At 48.6% G+C, this 27,814-nt stretch overlaps 1 protein-coding gene across 1 annotated transcript in view; it reads left to right on the top strand.

The window, feature by feature from the left end:
- NUP43 (nucleoporin 43) overlaps window positions 1–27,814 on the top strand; it is a 235,492-nt gene that overhangs the window by 163,801 nt on the left and 43,877 nt on the right. The window contains exon 7 of the mRNA XM_063917518.1: window positions 17,713–17,832. Coding sequence (XP_063773588.1) covers window positions 17,713–17,832 — 120 coding nt within the window. The remainder of the gene's footprint in view (window positions 1–17,712; window positions 17,833–27,814) is intronic.

The raw sequence follows: 27,814 nt of genomic DNA, 5'->3' as shown, positions 1-27,814 counted from the left end.
GTCGCCAAGGACAAGGGTGTCTCTCCTGTGGTGGCTGCAGAGTGCTCATCTTCTAGAGGGCCGCAGATTTGGCATTCAGGATTGGATCCTGGTAACCACGGATGCCAGCCTGAGAGGCTGGGGAGCAGTCACACAGGGAAGGAATTTCCAGGGCTTGTGGTCAAGCATGGAAACATCTCTTCATATAAACATTCTGGAACTAAGGGCCATTTACAATGCCCTAAGTCAAGCAAAACCTCTGCTTCAGGGTCAGGCGGTGTTGATCCAATCGGACAACATCACGTCAGTCGCCCACGTAAACAGACAGGGCGGCACGAGAAGCAGGAGGGCAATGGCAGAAGCTGCAAGGATTCTTCGCTGGGCGGAAAATCATGTGATAGCACTGTCAGCAGTGTTCATTCCGGGAGTGGACAACTGGGAAGCAGACTTCCTCAGCAGACACGACCTTCACCCGGGAGAGTGGGGACTTCACCCAGAAGTCTTCCACCTGATTGTAAACCGTTGGGAAAAACCAAAGGTGGACATGATGGCGTCACGTCTAAACAAAAAACTGGACAGATATTGCGCCAGGTCAAGGGACCCTCAGGCAATAGCAGTGGACGCTCTGGTAACGCCGTGGGTGTACCAGTCAGTGTATGTGTTCCCTCCTCTGCCTCTCATACCAAAAGTACTGAGAATCATAAGAAGGAGAGGAGTAAGAACTATACTCGTGGTTCCGGATTGGCCAAGAAGGACTTGGTACCCGGAACTTCAAGAGATGCTCACGGACGAACCGTGGCCTCTACCTCTAAGAAAGGACCTGCTACTGCAGGGGCCTTGTCTGTTCCAAGACTTACCGCGGCTGCGTTTGACGGCATGGCGGTTGAACGCCGGATCCTGAGGGAAAAAGGCATTCCAGAAGAAGTCATCCCTACTCTGGTCAAAGCCAGGAAGGACGTAACCGCAAAACATTATCACCGCATTTGGCGTAAATATGTTGCGTGGTGTGAGGCCAAGAAGGCCCCTACAGAGGAATTTCAACTGGGTCGTTTCCTTCATTTCCTGCAAACAGGACTGTCTATGGGCCTAAAATTGGGGTCCATTAAGGTTCAAATTTCGGCCCTGTCGATTTTCTTCCAGAAAGAACTGGCTTCAGTACCTGAAGTTCAGACTTTTGTAAAAGGGGTGCTGCACATACAGCCTCCTTTTGTGCCTCCAGTGGCACCTTGGGATCTCAATGTTGTGTTGAGTTTTCTAAAGTCACATTGGTTTGAACCACTTTCCACTGTGGACTTAAAATATCTCACATGGAAGGTGTCGATGCTGTTAGCCTTGGCTTCAGCCAGGCGTGTGTCAGAATTGGCGGCTTTATCATATAAAAGCCCTTACTTAATTTTTCATTCTGACAGGGCGGAATTGAGGACTCGTCCTCAATTTCTACCTAAGGTGGTTTCTGCATTTCACATGAACCAACCTATTGTGGTACCTGCGGCTACCAGGGACTTAGAGGACTCTAAGTTGCTTGACGTTGTCAGGGCCTTGAAAATATATGTTTCCAGGACGGCTGGAGTCAGAAAATCTGACTCGCTGTTTATCCTGTATGCACCCAACAAGCTGGGTGCTCCTGCTTCAAAGCAGACGATTGCTCGTTGGATTTGTAGTACAATTCAGCTTGCACATTCTGTGGCAGGATTGCCACAACCAAAATCAGTAAAAGCCCATTCCACAAGGAAAGTGGGCTCATCTTGGGCGGCTGCCCGAGGGGTCTCGGCTTTACAACTTTGCCGAGCAGCTACTTGGTCAGGGGCAAACACGTTTGCTAAATTCTACAAATTTGATACCCTGGCTGAGGAGGACCTGGAGTTCTCTCATTCGGTGCTGCAGAGTCATCCGCACTCTCCCGCCCGTTTGGGAGCTTTGGTATAATCCCCATGGTCCTTACGGAGTCCCAGCATCCACTAGGACGTCAGAGAAAATAAGATTTTACTTACCGATAAATCTATTTCTCGTAGTCCGTAGTGGATGCTGGGCGCCCATCCCTAGTGCGGATTGTCTGCAATACTTGTATATAGTTATTGTTACAAAAATTTGGGTTATTATTGTTGTGAGCCATCTTTTCAGAGGCTCCTTTGCGTTTATCATACTGTTAACTGGGTTCAGATCACGAGTTGTACGGTGTGATTGGTGTGGCTGGTATGAGTCTTACCCGGGATTCAATATCCTTCCTTATTATGTACGCTCGTCCGGGCACAGTATCCTAACTGAGGCTTGGAGGAGGGTCATAGGGGGAGGAGCCAGTGCACACCACCTGATCCTTAAGCTTTTATTTTGTGCCCTGTCTCCTGCGGAGCCGCTATTCCCCATGGTCCTTACGGAGTCCCAGCATCCACTACGGACTACGAGAAATAGATTTATCGGTAAGTAAAATCTTATTATAGCTGTATATAGATAATTTGAAGGAGTGGAACATACAAATACATTTCAATCTGGCAATACACATCAAAACAAATATGGATACCTTGTAGTACACATTGCAACAATAACAAAGCTAATATGTATCAATATTGAAGCAGTAACATTATTAGAGAGGATACATTTATTCTATGAATGGAGTGATATATATATATATATATATATATATATATATATATATATACACAATTTTTTATCTCTATAACGTCCTAGTGGATGCTGGGGACTCCGTAAGGACCATGGGGAATAGACGGGCTCTGCAGGAGACTGGGCACTCTAAGAAAGATTTAGTACTACTGGTGTGCACTGGCTCCTCCCTCTATGCCACTCCTCCAGACCTCAGTTAGAATCTGTGCCCGGAAGGAGCTGGGTGCTTTTAGTGGGCTCTCCTGAGCTTGCTAATAAAGTATTTTAGTTAGGTTTTTTATTTTCAGAGAGCTTCTGCTGGCAACAGACTCTCTGCTACGAGGGACTGAGGGGAGAGAAGCAAACCTACTAACTGCGGCTAGGTTGCGCTTCTTAGGCTACTGGACACCATTAGCTCCAGAGGGTTCGAACACAAGACCTGACCTTGTCGTCCGTTCCCGGAGCTGCGCCGCCGTCCCCCTCGCAGAGCCAGAAGACCGAAGCCGGCAGAAGCAAGAAGACGTCAGAGTCGGCGGCAGAAGACTCCTGTCTTCATATGAGGTAGCACACAGCACTGCAGCTGTGCGCCATTGCGCCCACACTAACCCACACACTCCGGTCACTGTAGGGCGCAGGGGGGGGGCGCCCTGGGCAGCAATTAAGTACCTCCTGGCAAAAGCAGCATATATACAGTTGGACACTGTTATATGCATGAGCCCCCGACATTAATTTTGCACAAAATCGCGGGAGAATCCCGCTGCTGAGGGGGCGGGGCTTTCTTCCTCAGCACTCACCAGCGCCATTTTCTCTCCACAGATCCGCTGAGAGGAAGCTCCCCAGGCTCTCCCCTGCACGATAGAGAGGGTGAAAAAGAGAGGGGGGGCACATAAATTTGGCGTAAAAACAATATATACAGCAGCTACTGGGTTAACACTAAGTTACTGTGTGATTCCTGGGTCATATAGCGCTGGGGTGTGTGCTGGCATACTCTCTCTCTGTCTCTCCAAAGGGCCTTGTGGGGGAACTGTCTTCAAATAGAGCATCCCCTGTGTGTGTGGTGTGTCGGTACGTGTGTGTCGACATGTCTGAGGTAAAAGGCTCCCCTAAGGAGGAGATAGAGCAAATTTGTGTGTGAGAGGGTGTCTCCATCGACAACGCCGACACCTGTTTGGATATGTGTAAGAGCTGAGGTGAATTTATTGCACAAAAGATTAGAGAACAGGACAGGAAATCTACCCTTGTCTGTCCCTATGTCACAGAGACCTTCAGAGTCTCACAATGCTCACTATCCAAAATAATAAACACTGATATCGACACGGAGTTTGACTCCAGTGTCGACTACGATAATGCAAAGTTACAGCCAAGATGGCTGAAAGGTATTCAATATATGATTATTGTAATAAAAGATGATTTGCATATCACTGATGACTCATTTGTCCCTGACACAAGGGTACACATGTTAAGGGGAAGAAAGCTGAGGTAAATTTCCCTCCTCTCATGAGGAAAAAGAGCGGGAATCTCCAGACAAAGACTGCAGCTTCCCACAAAAAATTCTCAAGCAGTATCCTTTCCCCACTAGGGCCAGGATGTGATGGGAATCTTCCCCTAGGGTGTCCCGTTTGCACAGAAGGTAGCACTAGCTATTCTCAGGGATCCTGCAGATAGCGTGCACATTCTAGTATACTACTCAGACCGGCGATTGTGTCGGCATGGGTTTATAGCGCTGTGGCAGCGTGGACAGGTACCTTATCAGCAGAGATTGAGACCCTAGTATGTATATAGATATACATATGTATGTATGTGTGTGTATATATATATATATATATATATTAAAGATGCTGTCTTAAGTGATAGATAGATAGATATATAGATATAGATATATATATATAGATATAGATAGATCTATCTATATCTATATATATCTATATCTATATATATATATATCTATATCTATCTATTATACATGCCCAAAGAGACATGAGTATACTGGGTCCTAGAGTCAAAGCTATGTCGATTTCTGCTTGGCGTGTCCTGTAGAATATGCAATGGACAGATGATGCCGACTTAAGAGGCATGTGGAAGGCTGAGGATTGTGTGGAGAAGGGTTCTCGGACCTGGTCTCTACAGCTATAGCTGGTAATTTTGATATTTTGCCTTATATTCCTGCACAGCCTAGGAAAGCACGACATTATCAAATGCAGCCTTTCGAATAAAGAAACAAGAAAGTCCGAGGTGCGTCCGAGGCGGGGGCAGAGGAAAGAAGCTGCACAACACAGCTAGTTCCCAGGAACAGAAGTCCTCCCCGGCCTCTACAAAAATCCACCGCATGTCGCTGGGGCTCCACAGGCGGAGCTAGGCCCGGTGGGGGCACGCCTTCGTAAGTTCAGCCACAAGTGGGTTCACTCCCTGTTAGATCCCTGGGCAATAGATATTGTGTCTCAGGGATACAAGCTGGACTTTGAGAAGATGCCCCCTCACCGACGGCCCTGCCGGCTTCCCCCCACGAGAGGGAAACAGTGTTAACTGCAATTCATAAATTGTATCTTCAACAGGTGGTGGTCAAGGTTCCCCTCCTTCAACAAGGGGGGGGTTATTATTCGACCATGTTGTAGTCCCGAAACCAGACGGTTCGGTCGGACCCATATTGAATTTAAAATCCCTGAACATATACCTGAAAGGGTTCAAGTTCAAGATGGAATCGCTAAGAGCGGTCATTGCAAGCCTGAAAGGGGGAGATTTTATGGTGACTCGGGACATAAAGGATGCATTCCTTCATGTCCCCATTTATCCACCTCATCAGGCGTACCTCAGAATTGCGGTACGGGATGGTCATTACCAATTTCAAACGTTGCCGTTTGGTCTCTCCACGGCCTTGAGAATATTCACCAAGGTAATGGCGGAAATGATGGTGCTCCTGCGGAAGCAAGGTGTCACTATTATCACGTACTTGGACGATCTCATAAAAGCAAGATCAAGAGAGCAGCTGCTGAACAGCGTATCGCTTTCTCCGGAAGTGAAACGGCAACACGGCTGGATTCTATATATTCCAAAGTCGCAGTTGGTTCTTACAGCCAGTGCCAGATTAAGGTCCACATGGGCCTGGAGCTGAATTTTATGAAGGGCCTATTGTGTGCCTCAGCAGGAGGTGTGACAAGCCCTGTAGTGCTGTGACTAGTGATGTGGGTGTAGTCTGAATAGTGGGTGTGGCTAACTTTATGGAGGTCATAGCTAGTGCCTACCATCAACTACTTAATAGTGGCGCTATAACAAGAAATGACCACACTGCCCAAAAAATATTCAAGTAAAAAATAAAAACATTTATGGAATACATAAAGATTCTAAAAATGTACAGACATTTATATACAAACTGTCTGTCTGGCTCTGCATAGCAATTATTTGTTCAAGAGTGATTATAAAAACTTAATAATTTAATATAATTTAATATCACTTTAAAAATATCAGTGTTTAACAAAAGACATCAAAGGTATCATCAGGTGTGATTCATTATCCCGGCATTCGGGATGCCGGCGGTCACATGACCAACCCTGGCATCCCGAAATCAAGAATCCCGACAGTTTTGGGGGGTAAGTAAGCTATCCCCCCCCCCCCCCGCCCCCCTAGTGTCTAACCCTAAACCCCTAATGCCTAACCACAAGCTTACACCCCTGGGCCTTAACCCTAATACCCACCCAGATACTTACCTATGGGATCCCGTGGTCAGTGTTTCGGCGGCGGTTTCGGGTCGCATGACCGCTGGTATCCTGACCGCTGGGATGCCAAACACATCCCGTATAATCTTGTTACTCAAAATCCACTGCATTGATACTAAATATCAGTAAAGTGACCAGTGCTAATGTGTCACTTCCTAGATACATTGTTTTGACATTGTACAGTACCGTGTTAAGCTCCGTGGAGCAAATTCGATAGGGTTTTTTGTGCTGTATAGGGGTTCTGCATAACGCTATTTCTGTGTCTTAAAGAAGAGGTTTGCAAACGCTGACCTCAAGGCACCCTAACAGTCCATGTTTTAAGTATATCCATGCTTGGCCACAGGCCACTTAATCAGTACAGTACCTCAGTCAACATGATTTAACCATTTGTGCTGAGTCATGGATATCTTTAAAACTTGGACAATTAGGGTGCCTTTAGGACCACATTTGGGAACCTCTGTCTTAAAGTCTCTATATGGGGTGCACCTTTACCTCCCTAATCATAGGTTCTGAATACAGTCTTTCTGCAGCATGTACTGTAGTGCAGATTTGTACTGCTTCATTTGCAAACCGTATGGTACCTTAGGATGTGATGCGCTGTTCCGCTTGTGGTTGAAGATCCCCCTCTGGGCAGCTGTAGCCTTTCTTCTTCAGCTCTGCGAGTCCCGTTGCTGTTCCTGGGTCTTTCTTCCTGGTATGACTATGGGAGCAGCTGTTAGGCTCAGTGGCTCTTTGCTGCTAACTTGCTGGTGGTGTGTCTGGACAGGGGGGAGGGGGAAGGGCGAGAGGGGGTGCAGGTAACTGGCCTACATGTTTCACCCAATACTGATCTTCCTCAGGGTCATGACTATGGGGTCGATCCTATTATCCGCGAAGGGCGTGTTTTAACACTGGCAACGGCACCCGATCTCGCAACCTTCTTGAGATGACCTCAGGTTGAATTCGCGCCAAAATGCTCTGAGCTCTGTGGGGCAGTGAGCACTTTTGTGTGAGCTCCTAAAGTGCGGCTTCTGCCGCGATTATTCGCACCCACAAAATCATTGCGACTAATAGGATTGACCACAATGTATCTACAAAGTGAACCATATTAGCACTGGTCACATATTTTTTGTATTAATGCGGTGGATTTTAAGTATCAAGATAAGTCCTTTGATGTCTCTTATTAAACAGTGATATTTTTAAAGGTGATTTCTCTAACGTCCTAGTGGATGCTGGGGACTCCGTCAGGACCATGGGGAATAGCGGCTCCGCAGGAGACAGGGCACAAAAGCAAGCTTTTAGGATCACATGGTGTGTACTGGCTCCTCCCCCTATGACCCTCCTCCAAGCCTCAGTTAGGTTTTTGTGCCCGGCCGAGAAGGGTGCAATCTAGGTGGCTCTCTTAAAGAGTTACTTAGAAAAAGTTTTTAGGTTCTTTATTTTCAGTGAGTCCTGCTGGCAACAGGCTCACTGCATCGAGGGACTTAGGGGAGGGATTTTCAACTCACCTGCGTGCAGGATGGATTGGATTCTTAGGCTACTGGACATAGCTCCAGAGGGAGTCGGAACACAGGGCTCGCCCTGGGGTTCGTCCCGGAGCCGCGCCGCCGACCCCCCTTGCAGACGCTGAAGATGAAGAGGTCCGGAACCAGGCGGCAGAAGACTCTCAGTCTTCATCAGGTAGCGCACAGCACTGCAGCTGTGCGCCATTGTTGTCAGCACACTTCACACAGCGGTCACGGAGGGTGCAGGGCGCTGGAGGGGGGCGCCCTGGGCAGCAATGTATAATACCTGTATGGCGAAAAATACATCACATATAGCCCTTGAGGCTATATGGATGTATTTAACCCCTGCCAGATATCTAAAACTCCGGAGAAGAAGCCCGCCGAAAAGGGGGCGGGGCCTATTCTCCTCAGCACACAGCGCCATTTTCCCTCACAGAAAGGCTGGTGGGAAGGCTCCCATGCTCTCCCCTGCACTGCACTACAGAAACAGGGTTAAAACAGAGAGGGGGAGCACTGCTTTGGCGATATGTATATATATTAAAATGCTATAAGGGAGGAACACTTATATAAAGGTTGTCCCTGGATAATTATAGCGTTTTGGTGTGTGCTGGCAAACTCTCCCTCTGTCTCCCCAAAGGGCTAGTGGGTCCTGTCCTCTATCAGAGCATTCCCTATGTGTGTGCTGTATGTCGGTACGTGTGTGTCGACATGTATGAGGAAAATATTGGTGAGGAGGCGGAGCAAATTGCCTGTATGGTGATGTCACTCTCTAGGGAGTCGACTCCGGAATGGATGGCTTATTTATGGAAATTACGTGACAATGTCAACACGCTGCAAGCCGGTTGACGACATGAGAGGGCCGGCGAACAAATTAGTATCTGTCCAGGCGTCTCAAACACCGTCAGGGGCTGTAAAATGCCCATTTACCTCAGTCGGTCGACACAGACCCAGACACGGACACTGATTTCAGTGTCGACGGTGAAGAAACAAACGTATTTTCTTTTAGGGCCACACGTTAAGGGCAATGAAGGAGGTGTTACATATTTCTGATACTCCAAGTACCACAAAAAAGGGTATTATGTGTGAGGTGAAAAAACTACCTGTAGTTTTTCCTGAATCAGATGAAATTAAATGAAGTGTGTGATGATGCGTGGGTTTCCCCCTGATAGAAAATTATTGGCGGTATACCCTTTCCCGCCAGAAGTTAAGGCGCGGTGGGAAACACCCCTCAGGGTGGATAAGGCGCTCACACGCTTATCAGAACAAGTAGCGGTACCATCTACGGATAGGGCCGTACTTAAGGAGCCAGCTGATAGGAGGCTGAAAAATATCCTAAAAAGTATACACACACATGCTGGTGTTATACTGCGACCAGCGATCGCCTCAGCCTGGATGTGCAGAGCTGAGGTGGCTTGGTCGGATTCCCTGACTAAAAATATTGATACCTTTGACAGGGACAGTATTTTATTGACTATAGAGCATTTAAAGGATGCATTTCTATATATGCGAGATGCGCAGAGGGATATTTTGCACTCTGGCATCAAGAGTAAATGCGATGTCCATATCTGCAAGAAGATGTTTATGGACACGACAGTGGTCAGGTGATGCAGATTCCAAACGGCACAAAGATGTATTGCCGTATAAAGGGGAGGAGTTATTTGGGGTCGGTCCATGGGACCTGGTGGCCAGGGCAACTGCTGGAAAATCCACCGTTTTTTACCCTAAGTCACATCTCTGCAGAAAAAGACACCGTCTTTTCAGCCTCAGTCCTTTTGTCCCTATAAGAGTCATATCTGCCCAGGGATAGAGGAAAGGGAAGAAGACTGCAGCAGGCAGCCCATTCCCAGGAACAGAAGCCCTCCACCGCTTCTACCAAGTTCTCAGCATGACGCTGGGACCGTACAGGACCCCTGGATCCTACAAGTAGTATCCAAGGGGTACAGATTGGAATGTCGAGAGGTTTCCCCCCTCGCAGGTTCCTGTAGTCTGCTGTACCAATGTCTTCCTCCGACAGGGAGGCAGTATTGAAAACAATTCACAAGCTGTATTCCCAGCAGGTGATAATAAAATTACCCCTCCGACAATAAGGAAAGGGGTATTACTCCACACTATATGGTGGTACTGAAGGCTAGGTGAGACCTATTCTAAATCTGAAAAATTTGAACACTTACAAGGGTTCAAATCCAGATGGAGTCACTCAGAGCAGTGATAGCAAAGAACAAGGGGACTATATGGTGTCCCGGGACATCAGGGATGCTTACCTCCATGTCCCAAAATTTGCCTTTTCTCACCAAGGGTACCTCAGGTTCGTGGTACAGAACTGTCACTATCAGTTTCAAGACGATGCCGTTGGATTGTCCAAGGCACCCCGGGTCCTTACCAAGGTAATGACCGAAAGGAGGATTCGCCTTCAAAGAAAATGGACGACCTCCTGATAAGAACAAGGTCCAGAGAACAGTTGGAGGTCGGAGTAGCACTATCTCAAGTAGTTCTACGACAGCACGGGTGGATTCTAAATATTCCAAAACCGCAGTTGTTCCGACGACACGTCTGCTGGTCCTAGGGATGATTCTGGACACAGTCCAGGAAAAGGTGTTTCTCCCAGAGGAGAAAGCCAGGGAGTTATCCGAGCTAATCGGGATCCTCCTAAAACCAGGAAAAGTGTCAGTGCATCATTGCACAAGAGTCCTGGTAAAAATGGTGGCTTATTACGAAGCGCTTCCATTCGGCAGATTTCACGCAAGAACTCTTCAGTGGGATCTGCTGGACAAATGGTCCGGATCGCATCTTCAGATGCATCAGCGGATAACCCTATATCCAAGGACAAGGGTGTCTCTCCTGTGGTGATTACAGAGTGCTCATCTTCTAGAGGGCCGCAGATTCGGCATTCAGGATTGGATGCTCGTGACCACGGAGGCCAGCCTGAGAGGCTGGGGAGTAGTCACACAAGGAGTGTGATCAAGTCTGGAGAATTCTCTCCACATAAATATACTGGAGCTAAGAGCAAATTTATAATGCTCTAAGCTTAGCAAGACCTCTGCTTCAAGGTCAGCCGGTATTGATCCAGTGGGATAACATCACGGCAGTCGCCCATGTAAACAGAAAGGGCGGCACAAGAAGCAGGAGGGCAGTGGCAAAACTGCAAGGATTTTTCGCTAGGCGGAAAATCATGTGATAGCACTGTCAGCAGTGTTCATTCCGGGAGTGGACGACTGGGAAGCAGACTTCCTCAGCAGGCACGACCTCCACCCGGGAGAGTGGGAACTTCATCGGGAAGTTTTCCGCATGATTGTGAACCGTTGGGAAAGACCAAAGGTGGACATGATGGCGTCCCGCCCGAACAAAAAATGGGACAGGTATTGCGCCAGGTCACGAGACCTTCAGGCGATAGCTGTGGACGTCCTGGTAACACCGTGGGTGTAACAGTCGGTGTATGTGTTCCCTCCTCTGCTTCTCATAACCAAGGTATTGAGAATTATAAGAATAGAGGAGTAAGAACTATACTCGTGGCTCCGGATTGGCCAAGAGGGACTTGGTAACCGGAACTTCAAGAGATGCTCACAGAGGACTAATGGCCTCGGGAGCTAAGAAGGGATTTGCTTTCAGCAAGTACCATGTCTGTTCCAAGAGGAACCGTGGCATCGGCCTTTAAGAAAGGACCTGCTCCAGCAGGGACCTTGTCTGTTCCAAGACTTACCGCGACTGCGTTTGACGGCATGGCGGTTTGAACGCCGGATCCTAAGGGAAAAGGCATTCCGGAAGAGGTCATACCTACCCTGGTCAAAGCCAGGAAGGAGGTGACCGCACAACGTTATCACCACATGTGGTAAAAATATGTTGCGTGGGTGAGGCCAGGAAGGCCCCACGAAAAAATTTCAACTAGGTCGTTTTCTGCACTTCCTGCAAACAGGAGTGTCTATGAGCCTAAAATTGGTGTCCATTAAGGTTCAAGTTTCGGCCCTATAGATTTTCTTCCAGAAAGAATTGGCTTCAGTTCCTGAAGTCCAGACGTTTGTCAAGGGAGTATTGCATATACAGCCCTTGTGTGCCTCCAGTGGCACCGTGGGATCTCAACGTAGTGTTGGGATTCCTCAAATCATATTGGTTTGAACCACTCAAATCTGTGGATTTGAAATATCTCACATGGAAAGTGACCATGCTGTTGGCCCTGGCCTCGGCCAGGCGATTGTCAAAATTGGCGGCTTTGTCTTACAAAAGCCCATATTTGATTTTCCATTCGGACAGGGCAGAACTGCGGACTCGTCCCCAGTTTCTTCCTAAGGTGGTGTCAGCGTTTCACCTGAAACAACCTATTGTGGTGCCTGCGGCTACTAGGGACTTGGAGGACTCCAAGTTGCTAGACGTTGTCAGGGCCCTGAAAAAAAAAAAAAAAAAAAAAAATATATATATATATATATATGTGTGTATATATATATATATATATATATATAAAAATATATAAATATATAATTCCAGGACGGCTGGAGTCAGAAAGTCTGACTTGCTGTTTATATTGTAGGCACCCAAAAAGCTGGGTGCTCCTGTTTTTAAGCAGACTATTGCTCGTTGGATTTGTAGTACAATTCAGCTTGCACATTCTGTGGCAGGCCTGCCACAGCCAAAATCTGTAAATGCCCATTCCACAAGGAAGGTGGGCTCATCTTGGGCGGCTGCCCGAGGGGTCTCGGCTTTACAACTTTGCCGAGCAGCTACTTGGTCAGGGGCAAACACGTTTGCTAAATTCTACAAATTTGATACCCTGGCTGAGGAGGACCTGGAGTTCTCTCATTCGGTGCTGCAGAGTCATCCGCACTCTCCCGCCCGTTTGGGAGCTTTGGTATAATCCCCATGGTCCTGACGGAGTCCCCAGCATCCACTAGGACGTTAGAGAAAATAAGATTTTACTTACCGATAAATCTATTTCTCATAGTCCGTAGTGGATGCTGGGCGCCCATCCCAAGTGCGGATTGTCTGCATTACTTGTACATAGTTATTGTTACAAAAAAATCGGGTTATTATTGTTGTGAGCCATCTTTTTTAGAGGCTACTTCATTGTTATCATACTGTTAACTGGGTTAAAATCACAAGTTGTACGGTGTGATTGGTGTGGCTGGTATGAGTCTTACCCGGGATTCAAGATCCTTCCTTATTGTGTACGCTCGTCCGGGCACAGTACCTAACTGAGGCTTGGAGGAGGGTCATAGGGGGAGGAGCCAGTACACACCATGTGATCCTAAAAGCTTGCTTTTGTGCCCTGTCTCCTGCGGAGCCGCTATTCCCCATGGTCCTGACGGAGTCCCCAGCATCCACTACGGACTATGAGAAATAGATTTATCGGTAAGTAAAATCTTATTATTAAACTATTATTTTTTATAAGATATATCATTTCTCTTTAATAGTTGCTTGCACAGCCAGTTTGTATGCAAACGTAAAGAGCAACGGAATTTGCTGCAATATATAAGAAACTGTTAATAAATAAATAAACGTCTGTTAATAAGAAGAATCTTTGTGCATTCAATGAATGTATTTATTTTTTTAAATAAATATTTTTGGGCAGTATGTATTCCATACAGAAAGTAATCTATTTGTCAGGGATGCGGTTATGTGACCGGCAGTCACAATACTGATGCTGGGATCCCGAACCCTGAATATCCCGCCAGTCGGCATGCCGTCCAACAGGGACTATTCCCACTCATGGGTGTCCATGACACCCATAGAGTGGGAATAGAACCTATGGCGAGCGTAGCAAGCCACCAAGGGGCTTTGTTGCGCTCACCGCCCTCGCTGGCTAGCTATCTAACAGCAGGGATCCCACCATTGATATTGTGACCGGTGGTCTCCTGACCGCTGGTCACACATACCCAACCCATATGATACTGTGCTTTAAAGCACCAGGGACACAAAAACCTATATAATTTACTATGTATCAATATCCTGGGGAACACTTGACCCATTATCCCTAAAGACAGCTATATATGCACATATCACATATATCACCTGCAGGAGAAGCACCAATATACATTTATACTTCATTTACCTTACTTTTACTTGTGCTGAATGTGACACTGGAGGCAGGTCTATACTTTGTGCCTGGAGCAGCTTGGGGCCGGGCGCTGGCCCTGCTGCAGCGCCTGCTGGCTGCATGGTGAGAATGGAAAGAGTGCCCTTCCCGGCACAGAAGACTGAAGCCAGCTGCTTTTTTTTTTACTGTGCTCCACCGCGGCGCCGCATAAGCAGAGACATGATGACGTCTCTCCACACGCAGGGCACAGAAAGGAAGAACTAGAAGGGAGATCCGGGGACAGCAGGGGTCGGGCGCCGCTAGCGTATACACACTGCAGCTGGTACCCTGCGACTTGCCTTTAGCGGCGGCGGCTAGCAGATAGGGGTAAGCCGGGGCGCACTGCATTACATGTATGTGATTTGTTGTGGCAGGCGCCTGGCACTTCAGACTGGCATGCAGGACTGTGGGCCTATTTTCAATGGGGGGCCTGGAGCTGCTGCTCCATCCGCCCCATTGTTAATCCGGCCCTGCTTACAGCTCATCTGCCTCTCCTAGGCATGATCCTAGACACAGACAAGAAAAAGGTTTATCTCCCGATAGAGAGAGCTCAGGAGCTCGTGACACTGGTCAGGAATCTATTCAAACTAAAACAGGTGTCAGTGCATCACTGCACTCGAGTCCTGGGAAGGAGGGTAGCATCATACGAGGCCATTTCCTTCGGCAGGTTCCATACCTTCCAATGGGACTTTCTGGACAAGTGGTCCGGATCACATCTTCGGATGCCTCGGTTAATCACCCTATCCCCCAGAGCAAGGGTGTCTCTCCTGTGGTGACTGCAGAGTGCTCACCTTCTCGAAGGTCGCAGATTCGGCATTCAGGACTGGGTCCTGGTGACCACGGATGCAAGCCTCCGAGGGTGGGGGGCAGTCACACAGGGAAGATATTTCCAAGGGCTGTGGTCAAGGCAGGAGATTTGCCTTCACATCAATATCCTGGAACTAAGGGCCATATACAACGCCCTAAGTCAAGCGGAGACCCTGCTTCGCGACCAACCGGTTCTGATCCAGTCAGACAATATCACCGCAGTGGCTCATGTAAACCGCCAAGGCGGCACAAGGAGCAGGGTGGCGATGGTAGAAGCCACCAGAATTCTTCGCTGGGCAGAGAATCACGTAAGCACACGGTCAGCAGTGTTCATTCCGGGAGTGGACAACTGGGAAGCAGACTTCCTCAGCAGGCACGACCTCCACCCGGGAGAGTGGGGACTTCACCAAGAAGTCTTCACGCAGATTGCAAATCGACGGGAACTGCCACAGGTGGACATGATGGCGTCCCGCCTCAACAAAAAGCTATAAGGGTATTGCGCCAGGTCAAGGGACCCTCAGGCGATAGCTGTGGACGCACTAGTAACACCGTGGGTGTTCCAGTCGGTCTATGTGTTTCCTCCTCTTCCTCTCATACCAAAGGTGCTGAGAATTGTAAGAAAAAGAGGAGTGAGAACAATACTCATTGTTCCAGATTGGCCAAGAAGGACTTGGTACCCGGAACTGCAGGAAATGCTCACAGAGGACCCATGGCCTCTGCCTCTCAGACAGGACCTGTTGCAACAAGGGCCCTGTCTGTTCCAAGACTTACCGCGGCTGCGTTTGACGGCATGGCGGTTGAACGCCGAATCCTAGCGGAAAAAGCCATTCCGGATGAAGTTATTCCTACGCTGATAAAGGCTAGGAAGGACGTGACAGCAAAGCATTATCACCGTATATGGCGAAAATATGTTGCTTGGTGTGAGGCCAGGAAGGCCCTACAGAAGAATTCCAGCTGGGTCGATTCCTGCACTTCCTACAGTCGGGAGTGACTATGGGCCTAAAATTAGGGTCCATAAAGGTCCAGATTTCGGCCCTATCCATTTTTCTTTCAAAAAGAACTGGCTTCACTGCCTGAGGTTCAGACGTTTGTTAAGGGAGTGCTGCATATTCAGCCCCCTTTTGTGCCACCAGTGGCACCTTGGGATCTTAACGTGGTGTTGGGTTTCCTGAAATTCCACTGGTTTGAGCCACTTAAGACTGTGGAGCTAAAGTATCTCACGTGGAAAGTGGTCATGCTGTTGGCCTTAGCTTCGGCTAGGCGTGTGTCAGACTTGGCGGCTTTGTCATGTAAAAGCCTCTATCTGGTTTTCCAGATGGACAGGGCAGAATTGCGGACTCGTCCGCAATTTCTGCAAAAGGTGGTGTCATCTTTTCATTTGAACCAACCTATTGTGGTGCCTGCGGCTACTTGTGACTTGGAGGATTCCAAGTTGCTTGACGTAGTCCGGGCTTTGAAGATTTATGTAACCAGAACGGCTGGAGTCAGGAAGACTGACTCGCTGTTTATCCTGTATGCATCCAACAAACTGGGTGCTCCTGCTTCAAAGCAAACTATTGCTCGCTGGATCTGTAACACGATTCAGCAGGCTCATTCTGCGGCTGGATTGCCGCATCCAAAATCAGTGAAAGCCCATTCCACAAGGAAGGTGGGCTCTTCTTGGGCGGCTGCCCGAGGGGTCTCGGCATTACAGCTTTGCCGAGCTGCTACTTGGTCGGGTTCAAACACATTTGCAAAATTTTACAAGTTTGATACCCTGGCTGAGGAGGACCTTGTGTTTGCCCATTCGGTGCTGCAGAGTCATCCGCACTCTCCCGCCCGTTTGGGAGCTTTGGTATAATCCCCATGGTCCTTACGGAGTCCCCAGCATCCACTAGGACGTTAGAGAAAATAAGATTTTACTCACCGGTAAATCTATTTCTCGTAGTCCGTAGTGGATGCTGGGCGCCCGTCCCAAGTGCGGACTTTCTGCAATACGTGTATATAGTTATTGCTTAATAAAGGGTTATGTTATGTTGGCATCCATTGTTTGATGCTCTGTTGTTTGTTCATACTGTTAACTGGGTAAGTTTATCACAAGTTATACGGTGTGATTGGTGTGGCTGGTATGAGTCTTACCCTGGATTCCAAAATCCTTTCCTTGTAATGTCAGCTCTTCCGGGCACAGTTTCCTTAACTGAGGTCTGGAGGAGGGGCATAGAGGGAGTAGCCAGTGCACACCAGTAGTACTAAATCTTTCTTAGAGTGCCCAGTCTCCTGTGGAGCCCGTCTAATCCCCATGGTACTTACGGAGTCCCCAGCATCCACTACGGACTACGAGAAATAGATTTCTACGAGAAATAGATTTACCGGTGAGTAAAATCTTATTTTTTTTTATTTTATTTTTATTTAAAATTTGGATGTATGTAAATATGTTCCAGCATAACTCTGGGATGCCTTACAATCTGGAAAGAAAAATTGTGGGGGTGGGCAGGCAGTGACATGTAAAAATGCATAGTTTTTGTGTATAACTCTGGAATGCCTGGAGCAATTTACGCCAAACTTGGTACACACATGCCTTACAATCTGGAAAGAAATTCTGTGGGGGTAAGACACTCCTAGCACCCCTAGGGATGTGGGTGGGAAGGGGGTGACATGTAAAAATGCATGGTTTTCAGGCATAACTCTTGAATGCCTGGAGCAATTTACACAGAGGCACCCACGGCTAGGGGGCAGAGGCACCCTTTAGTGTCAAAGCTAAGCAAGGAGACCTAGGGCCTTTTGACATAGTCAGCCTGCTAACCTAACATATTTAACATACAGCGGGCGGAGCTTGGCCTGTCGTCCCAGCATTTAGAGCACTGAGCAGGGCAGCATCAGAGGCGGGACGGGGCAGAGAAGGAGGCGGATAATTCTACTCAGCACCAGCATTTTGACAGCATCAATCTGGGGAAGCCCAGAGGTGCGGCCTGACAAAGATTGGCATTATTCTTTACATTCCGTAGCAAAGCACGGGTATTCAGCTAGTATGTATGTATGTATGTATTTTATACTATATTATATATGTATATATTTTTCTGTCTGTTTAATGTAGTGTGGGAGGTCCATTTTCACCCTTCAAAACCAGATCATTTATTCACGTGTTCTGAGGATGGATCGCTGTGGCATTGGGATGCATCAACTGAAGTTCTGGAAAGGCAATCATTTTTGCATGGTGAGTAGCAGTATAATCGGTGAGTGATCTACTTTCACTTGACATTAAGAGGATGTCCATGGTTTGATTAGCAGCAGGGTATAATTTTCTATTCAAATTAGAAAGTGCCTTTATTTGAAATAACTTAAGGCATATCAGACTGATTATTTTATTCAAATTTTGGATTTCTGCAGCGGGGTACACTGTTCCACAGGGAAAACATTGGGTGTAGAGTGGATTTTGATCCAGAGAAGTACCAACAGGCTAAAGCATTAGGCTGTCCCAGGATGCATTGTGGGGCCTCCTCTATAACCCTGACTCCAGGCACTGTGAGCTCAGTTTCCAGTTGGTGCCTGTAGAAGCAGGTCACTAACAGGAGGGCTGCGCTGGGCAGCCCTGAAGAAAAGCTTTTATAGAAGACTTCAAGGGATGCAGCACTGATATGTCAGGGTGACATTCAGCACTGCGTCTCCATCACCTCCCAAACGGCATCGCATACTCCCGTGGCCTGTTCCCGGGTACTTGCGGCGGAGACGCTACAGCTCTAGGCACACGGTCGCAGAAACACTCCTGGTTCGCATGGCTGCTACAGGGAGGAGGTAAGAGTGTCCCCCAAGCGGGACCCGCCATTAAATCGCGTTCCGATCTCGTGTCTAGGTAGACGGACTGCGACGCAGGTGTGGACACTGTTGCCCCTCAGGGACCCCACTATATCCGTCAGGGCATAGGAGTACAGGTCAGGTGTACTAACACCCCTGCTGATAAGGCTCGGTAGTACCGGTGGTGAGGCCCAGCATAGGGGAGGCGGGGCTTGACCTGTAGCTCCTCCCCAGCCCAAGGCGCCATTTACTGCAGATTTTCTCACCCTAGAGCTTCCTCACACTCCCTCACTCCCTGACTGAGGCGCTGGGCACCATTTTAGAGCTAAGCTGCGTCTGGTCTCCGAGACTGCAATGCAAGGTCTCCCTTGTACAGCGCTGTGACTTTACAAACACTTAAGTATTCTACATGTCTCTATATAGACAGCGTTGGTTAAGAAAAAGTGTAGCAATTACAGGATATATTGTACAAGTATTCTAATATATACCTCCTGTCTAGGACCGCGTTGTGATAGTTTTATTGTCATGCTAATAATTATCTGCATTGCTAATGTGACTGTGTGTGCCTGTATCTGCTGTAAGGTTTTACTTTCAGTGTACCCTAAGGGACTAGGTGTGTCAGGGTCTTTTATATAGTGCGTCACAGTATTTACCTATTAAGTGTATACTATTCTACTGTGTACTCGGTCACATAATACCGGATTTATTCACAGGTGTTGTGTACTGGGGACTTGGTCACATACTAACGGATTCATTTGCAGGTATTCTGCTCTGTCTGGTTTCATTGTACTAATTTGCTCTGTGTTGCATTTGTGTACAATGTCTAACAGGGTAGTAAATCTGTGGACGCTCCTGCATCCTGCAGAGCATGCGCCAAGGATTTACCAGAGGGGAAAGCTGTGTATGATGTCCTGTGTACTGTGTGCCATGCACCCCCTAGTCAGTCCGCAGCTCCTGTAACCAATCAGGAGCCACCGTGGGCCGCGCTCTCAAACCTACTGGGTACTGTGGTGGAACGCCTAACGCCTCCTGTGGGACCACCTGTGCCATTACAGCCTCAAATTGTCCCTATGGTGAATCCACCTTGGGCGGATAATTTGTCAGTTACAGTAGTTGACTCAAACTTTGGTTAGACATAAATATACCCCAGGTCACTCCCGTGCCTCTGGGTCATCTAAGCGTGCTGGTTCCTCTTCTGAATCCACAAACCTCTCAGACATTTCATCTGAAGAGGAGGGTACTGTCCTGTCAGACACTGAATCTGATGTTTCTGACGAGGACTCAATTACAAATCAATGTTCCTGCTCTAGTGGTCGCTATTAAGCAGATCTTACAAATCTCGGATGATGAGGAATCCACTACTGTCACTAAGAAAACTGATATGTTTAAAAGGCAGAAGGTGGTTAAAAATCTTTTGCCCCATTCTGACAATTTGGTAGACATCAGGCAGGAACCCTGGACTAATCCAGGGAAAAATATTCCCTCTCTCTAAAAGGGCCTTGGCTCGCTATCCTCTTCCTGCAGAGTTATGTAATAAGTGGGAAAATTCACCGCTGGTGGATTCTCATGTCACCCGCCTAGTGGTGTCATCCACTCTGCCTGTCACCACTGTCACTTCACTGAAAGAACCGACAGATAAGCGTGTGGATGGATGCCTGAAATCTATTTACTCCCTTACGGGTGCTGTACATAGACCCACTATTGCTGGGCTGCTAAAGGTATCGAAGCATGGGTTCAGGCAATACAGGAAGAGCTGCCCGAGGATATATCTGGCAATGCCAAACAATACCTGTCTCACATTACCACCACCGCCTGTTACATACAGGAAGCGTTCTCTGAGGCGGGTGTGCTGGCAGCCAAGGCGTCGACTACATCTGTACTGGCTCGCCGTATTCTGTGGTTGAGGTCATGGATGGTGGACCTGGACCCCAAAAAAACCTTGGAGGTACTTCTTTTTAAGGGAGACATCTTATTTGGAGAAGATCTAAATAAAATTGTGTCTGAACTGGTGGCGGCTAAGACTTCCTTCCTCCCAAATACTAATCCTTCTGCACAGAAGGTAAAAGGTACCACTTTCTGTTCCTTTCGGCCTCAAGGGAAAGCAAAGAGTCAAGCATACCCGAGACAATCTCATGCTTCCAAAACCACTAAGCCCAAGGTGAAGCAGTCCTGGGCGGCCCGTCAGCCTGCTTCTAAATAAGACAAGCCTGCCGCATGACGGGGCAGGCCTCCCCCTGGGGGACCTCAGGGTGGGAGGCCGCCTTCTGCGGTTAACCCAGGTCTGGTTAAAGACCACTTCAGACGCATGGGTGCGAGAAGTTGGCTCTCAAGGGTACGCAGTCTCGTTCAAGAGACGTCCCTCTTGCCAGTTTTGCGCCACGGTTATTCCCTCTGATCCGTTAAAGGCGCAAACTCTGCAGCAAGTGGTGAGTTCTCTCCTGGATACAGGAGTGGTATTGCCGGTACCCATGTTTCAGAGAGGCAGTGGTTATTACTCGACCCTGTTTCTCTAACGTCCTAGACGATACTGGGGTTCCATTTAGTACCATGGGGTATAGACGGGTCCACTAGGAGCCATGGGCACTTAAAGAATTTGATAGTGTGGGCTGGCTCTTCCCTCTATGCCCCTCCTACCAGACTCAGTTTAGAAAATGTGCCCGGAGGAACTGGTCATGCTTAAGGAAGCTCCTGAAGAGTTTTCTGCATTTATTTGATCTGTTTATTTTCAGGCAGGGCTGGATGGCACAAGCCTGCCTGCTTCGTGGGACTTAGAGGAGGGGGGGGAGGGGGAAATGGCCCAACCTCTTGAAGGGTTAATGGTCCCGTACCCCGTGACAGGACACTAGCTCCTGAGGGAACTATTCGCAAACCCCACCTGGCGAGCGTACATTCCCGCAGCACGCCGCCACCCCTAACAACCAGAAGAATGAAGAGAGGTGAGTACTAAGCCGGTGTCCCGGTTAGCGGGTCGCCAGCCATTATGGCGGCATGAGGGTACGGAGACTCACGACTTCTAACCGGGGCGGAATGCGTCTCCAGACACAGTACACAGCTGCGTTCAGTACACTGTACACAGTACCCACACTGGCATAAACAGCCTTAAAATGATTTTTTTTCTCCATTTTAAGCACCAGATTACCTCAGCCAGTATAAAAAAAGCGGGAAGGCCGTGTGCCATTGAGGGGGCGGGGGCCTTCACTATGAGTGGATCCAGCAGCTCACCAGCTCCATTTTCCCTCTGCAGTGGACACAGACGCTGACTGACAGGTACATGCAGCTCCTCCACAGTGACTCCAGTTTACCTCGGCGGTAGCAGTGGGGGAGCGATTATTAGTGTACTAAGTCTCCTATCAGGGAACTTAGTCTGCAGCTTGGCATTCGCGATAAGGGCACGGTGGGGGCTGGCTCCAATTAACTCTGTGTCTCCCTGAAGGGCTCTTTAAAGGTTAATTGTGCTTAACCTTTTTCTGTGTGTGCTGTCACATTTACATTATGTAAGGCAAAGAGTGTGTTTCTTGTACAGCGTAGTGTTCTTCTTCACCAGGGGGCTCACTACTGGGCAGTGCACCTTCCGAGAATAGCAGGGCTGGACCGGAGTGGTTTAATTCCATTAAAGGAATGATCTCCAATATTTCTACGAAATTGTCCCGCAATGAGAAAGAGACGCAATACTTAAGACAGACTGTGGATGAGTTTATGAACAGAGACTCAGTCCCAAAAACAGCCTCTCAATTCCCTCCCATTTGTCTGCAAAAACGTTCTCTGGCCCATATCCTGCAGTCTGACTCTGACGGGTCAGACATGGAGGAGGGTTAGGTGGATTTGGAGAGGGGGGGGGGGGGGGGGGGGGGGAATGCTACTCTGTCACAGGGAACACAGGCTCTTATAGAGGCTATCAGAGATGTTCCGAAATTTCCTGATAAAGTATCAGATGAGTGTGAGGAATCTTATTTTAATGTAAAAAAGAAGTCCTCAATCACTTTTCTGGTGTCAAAGGAATTGAATACCCTGTTTGAAGAACCGTGGGTTAATCCTGATAAGAAATTTCAAATCCCAAAAAGGTTGCTCATCTTTTCCTTTCTCTTACGTCCTAGAGGATGCTGGGGACTCCGTAAGGACCATGGGGTATAGACGGGCTCCGCAGGAGACATGGGCACTACAAAGAACTTTAGAATGGGTGTGCACTGGCTCCTCCCTCTATGCCCCTCCACCAGACCTTAGTTAGATCCTGTGCCCAGAGGAGACTGGGTGCATTACAGGGGAGCTCTCCTGAGTTTCTCTGAAAAAAGAATTTTGTTAGGTTTTTTATTTTCAGGGAGCACTGCTGGCAACAGGCTCCCTGCATCGTGGGACTGAGGAGAGAGAAGCAGACCTACTTGAATGATAGGCTCTGCTTCTTAGGCTACTGGACATCATTTGCTCCAGAGGGTCGGAACGCAGGTCTCACCCTCGCCGTTCATCCCGGAGCCGCGCCGCTGTCGTCCTCGCAGAGCCGGAAGATAGAAGCCGGGTGAGTATTAGAAGAAAGAAGACTTCAAAGGCGGCAGGAGACTTCAGTTCTTCTCTGAGGTAACGCTGCGCGCCATTGCTCCCACACACACACACACACACACACTGCAGGCACGGATGGGTGCAGGGGGGGGGGCGGGCGCCCTGGGCAGCAATAATAAACCTCTAGGACTGGCTAATATATTATATAGGCTGCGGAGGCAGTAGATATACAATACCCCGCCAGTGTTTGTAAATTTGAGCGGGACCGAAGCCCGCCGCTGAGGGGGCGGAGCTTGGTACCACAGCACTAACCAGCGCCATTTTCTCCACAGTACACTGCAGAGACGCTGGCTCCCTGGACTCTCCCCTGCTGAACACAGTGACAGAGGGCAAAAAGAGGGGGGGGGGGGCACTTATAATTGGCGCAGTGAGTGTATATTGTCATATATATATCCACAGAATATCCTGCACTCTCATCAGTTCATAGAGATAAATAGGCGGGTGCTCCCAATGACCTTGTCAGGTCACAAATATACCGCATCTACCACCCGTGTGGTGGGTGCACTCTCGCAGAAATCAATCAGTTTATTCAGGTTACCGTATATACTCGAGTATAAGCCGACTTTTTCAGCACTTTTTTTTGTGCTGAAAAAGCCACCTCAGCTTATACTCGAGTCAGTGGCAGTGCAGTGTGACAGGCAGAGCAGTGTGAAGGAGGGACACGGAGCGCACAGCGCGCGCCTCTCCTGTGTCCCTCCTGCATCTCCGGCGGCAGCGACGGGTCTATTAAAGGAAGTACCCGTTCGTGACCTCTGATCACGAACCTGCACTTCCTTTAATAGACCCACCGCGGCCGCCGGAGATGCAGGAGGGACACAGGAGACGCGCGCGCTGTGCGCTCCGTGTCCCTCCTTCAGAAGACAGCGCGGGATCGACGGAGGGGTAAGTAACAGTCACTGGGGGAGCATATTTGGCACTTGGGGAGGGGGCATATGTGGCAGCATGAGGGGCATATGTGGCAGCATGAGGGGCATATGTGGCAGCATGAGGGGCATATCTGGCAGCATGAGGGCATATCTGGCACTGTGGGGCATATGTGGCAGCATGAGGGGCATATCTGGCAGCATAAGGGCATATCTGGCACTGTGGGGCATATCTGGCAGCATAAGGGGCATATCTGGCAGCATGAGGGCATATCTGGCAGCATGAGGGCACATCTGGCACTGGGGCATATTTGGCAGCATGAGGGCATATCTGGCACTGGGGCATATTTGGCAGCATCAGGGCATATCTGGCAGATCAGGCACTGTGGGGCATATCTGGCAGTATGAGGGCATATCTGGCACTGTGGGGGCATATCTGGCAGTATGAGGGCATATCTGGCACTGAGGGCTGTGTACGGCTAGAGCTGCATTTCCCACCCTAGGCTTATACTCGAGTCAATAAGTTTTCCCAGGTTTTTATGGTAGAATTAGGTGCTTCGGCTTATATTCGGGCCGACTTATACTCGAGTATATACGGTAATCAGGTTCAATAACGTTGCCTTTAACATTCGACGTTTCGGTCCTATTATAGGACCTTTATCAAGACTGGCAATTCAGAGCATCTACATGAAAAAAAGATAAATACAATATGTATAAAATCAGACTATAGGTATCGAATCATACCCACACCACCAGTGCCTCCCAGGCCCTTATAACAGAAAATAGTGACATCAAGTTAATTAATTAATAGAATCATACTCTATATGGAAACAAGGATAAAGATTAGCATACTCCAAATCTACTCCCACAGGACAAGCATAGCACCTCACTCTAGAGTAAACTTCACAAATTTACCTGGGTCAATATTAGACACAATGAATCAAATGGTAGCTCCTGGAACACAGGACTACTATAAAAGAAAATTGGAAAGCTTATTAAAACACTGACCCTCAACAGTGTGTGATAGGACCCAATATACCATATAGAAGTCATACCTGGATAATTAAAAAGTAACACTAGGCAGCTACAGATCAATCAACAAAGGCCACATGGTTTTCAGCAGCAAGGTCTGCAATTTAAAACACAAACAAGATATATAAAATAATCAAAACAAGATAAGATATTCCTACCATTGGGGTCCACACCGGCCAGTCCACTCACCATTCTGCTGTTTAGCATCTGATGATAGCTGCATGCTGCACATCAGCAGCTGCATGCTATTTCTCTATCGTCCTAGTGGATGCTGGGGTTCCTGAAAGGACCATGGGGAATAGCGGCTCCGCAGGAGACAGGGCACAAAAGTAAAGCTTTCCGATCAGGTGGTGTGCACTGGCTCCTCCCCCTATGACCCTCCTCCAAGCCAGTTAGATTTTTGTGCCCGGCCGAGAAGGGTGCAATCTAGGTGGCTCTCCTAAAGAGCTGCTTAGAAAAGTTTAGCTTAGGTTTTTTATTTTACAGTGAGTCCTGCTGGCAACAGGATCACTGCAACGAGGGACTTAGGGGAGAAGAAGTGAACTCACCTGCGTGCAGGATGGATTGGCTTCTTGGCTACTGGACATCAGCTCCAGAGGGACGATCACAGGTACAGCCTGGATGGTCACCGGAGCCTTGCCGCCGGCCCCCTTGCAGATGCTGAAATAAGAAGAGGTCCAGAATCGGCGGCAGAAGACTCCTCAGTCTTCTAAAGGTAGCGCACAGCACTGCAGCTGTGCGCCATTTTCCTCTCAGCACACTTCACACGGCAGTCACTGAGGGTGCAGGGCGCTGGGAGGGGGGCGCCCTGGGAGGCAAATGAAAACCTATTTTGGCTAAAAATACCTCACATATAGCCTCCGGAGGCTATATGGAGATATTTAACCCCTGCCAGAATCCGTTAAGAGCGGGAGACGAGGCCGCCGAAAAAGGGGCGGGGCCTATCTCCTCAGCACACAGCGCCATTTTCCCTCACAGAAAGGCTGGAGGGAAGGCTCCCAGGCTCTCCCCTGCACTGCACTACAGAAACAGGGTTAAAACAGAGAGGGGGGGCACTAATTTGGCGTTAGAAATATATAAAAAAGATGCTATAAGGGAAAACACTTATATAGGGTTGTCCCTATATAATTATAGCGTTTTTGGTGTGTGCTGGCAAACTCTCCCTCTGTCTCTCCAAAGGGCTAGTGGGTCCTGTCCTCTATCAGAGCATTCCCTGTGTGTGTGCTGTGTGTCGGTACGTGTGTGTCGACATGTAGGAGGACGATGTTGGTGAGGAGGCGGAGCAATTGCCTGTAATGGTGATGTCACTCTCTAGGGAGTCGACACCGGAATGGATGGCTTATTTAGGGAATTACGTGATAATGTCAACACGCTGCAAGGTCGGTTGACGACATGAGACGGCCGACAAACAATTAGTACCGGTCCAGACGTCTCAAAAACACCGTCAGGGGTTTTAAAACGCCCGTTTACTTTAGTCGGTCGACACAGACACAGACAGGGACACTGAATCCAGTGTCGACGGTGAATAAACAAACGTATTCCTTATTAGGGCCACACGTTAAAGGCAATGAAGGAGGTGTTACATATTTCTGATACTACAAGTACCACAAAAGAGGGTATTATGTGGGATGTGAAAAAACTACCATAGTTTCTCTATCGTCCTAGTGGATGCTGGGGTTCCTGAAAGGACCATGGGGAATAGCGGCTCCGCAGGAGACAGGGCACAAAAAGTAAAGCTTTTCCAGATCAGGTGGTGTGCACTGGCTCCTCCCCCTATGACCCTCCTCCAGACTCCAGTTAGATTTTTGTGCCCGGCCGAGAAGGGTGCAATCTAGGTGGCTCTCCTAAAGAGCTGCTTAGAAAAAGTTTAGCTTAGGTTTTTTATTTTACAGTGAGTCCTGCTGGCAACAGGATCACTGCAACGAGGGACTGAGGGGAGAAGAAGTGAACTCACCTGCGTGCAGGATGGATTGGCTTCTTGGCTACTGGACATCAGCTCCAGAGGGACGATCACAGGTACAGCCTGGATGGTCACCGGAGCCGCGCCGCCGGCCCCCTTGCAGATGCTGAAGTCAGAAGAGGTCCAGAATCGGCGGCTGAAGACTCCTGCAGTCTTCTAAAGGTAGCGCACAGCACTGCAGCTGTGCGCCATTTTCCTCTCAGCACACTTCACACGCAGTCACTGAGGGTGCAGGGCGCTGGGGGGGGGCGCCCTGGGAGGCAAATGTAACCTATATAAAGGCTAAAAATACCTCACATATAGCCCCCAGAGGCTATATGGAGATATTTAACCCCTGCCTGGATTCACTAAATAGCGGGAGACGAGCCCGCCGGAAAAGGGGCGGGGCCTATCTCCTCAGCACACGGCGCCATTTCCTCTCACAGCTCCGCTGGTCAGGACGGCTCCCAGGTCTCTCCCCTGCACTGCACTACAGAAACAGGGTAAAACAGAGAGGGGGGGCAAATTTATGGCGATATTTTGATATATATAAAGCAGCTATAAGGGAGCACTTATTATAAGGCTATCCCTGTTATATATATAGCGCTTTTGGTGTGTGCTGGCAAACTCTCCCTCTGTCTCCCCAAAGGGCTAGTGGGTCCTGTCTTCGTTAGGAGCATTCCCTGTGTGTCTGCTGTGTGTCGGTACGTGTGTGTCGACATGTATGAGGACGATATTGGTGTGGAGGCGGAGCAATTGCCAAATATGAGGATGTCACCCCCTAGGGAGTCGACACCAGAATGGATGCCTTTATTTATGGAACTACGGGATAGTGTCAACACGCTAAAGCAGTCGTTTGACGACATGAGACGGCCGGACAATCAATTAGTGCCTGTCCAGGCGACTCAAACACCGTCAGGGGCTGTGAAACGCCCTTTGCCTCAGTCGGTCGACACAGACCCAGACACAGGCACTGACTCCAGTGGTGACGGTGACGAATCAACCGTATTTTCCAGTAG

The sequence above is a fragment of the Pseudophryne corroboree genome, chromosome 4, assembly GCF_028390025.1.
Source record: "Pseudophryne corroboree isolate aPseCor3 chromosome 4, aPseCor3.hap2, whole genome shotgun sequence".
NCBI classification, from domain to species: Eukaryota; Metazoa; Chordata; class Amphibia; order Anura; family Myobatrachidae; genus Pseudophryne; species Pseudophryne corroboree.
The sequence above is the reverse complement of the archived record's forward strand: the minus strand, read 5'-3'. Positions and strand labels throughout refer to the sequence as shown.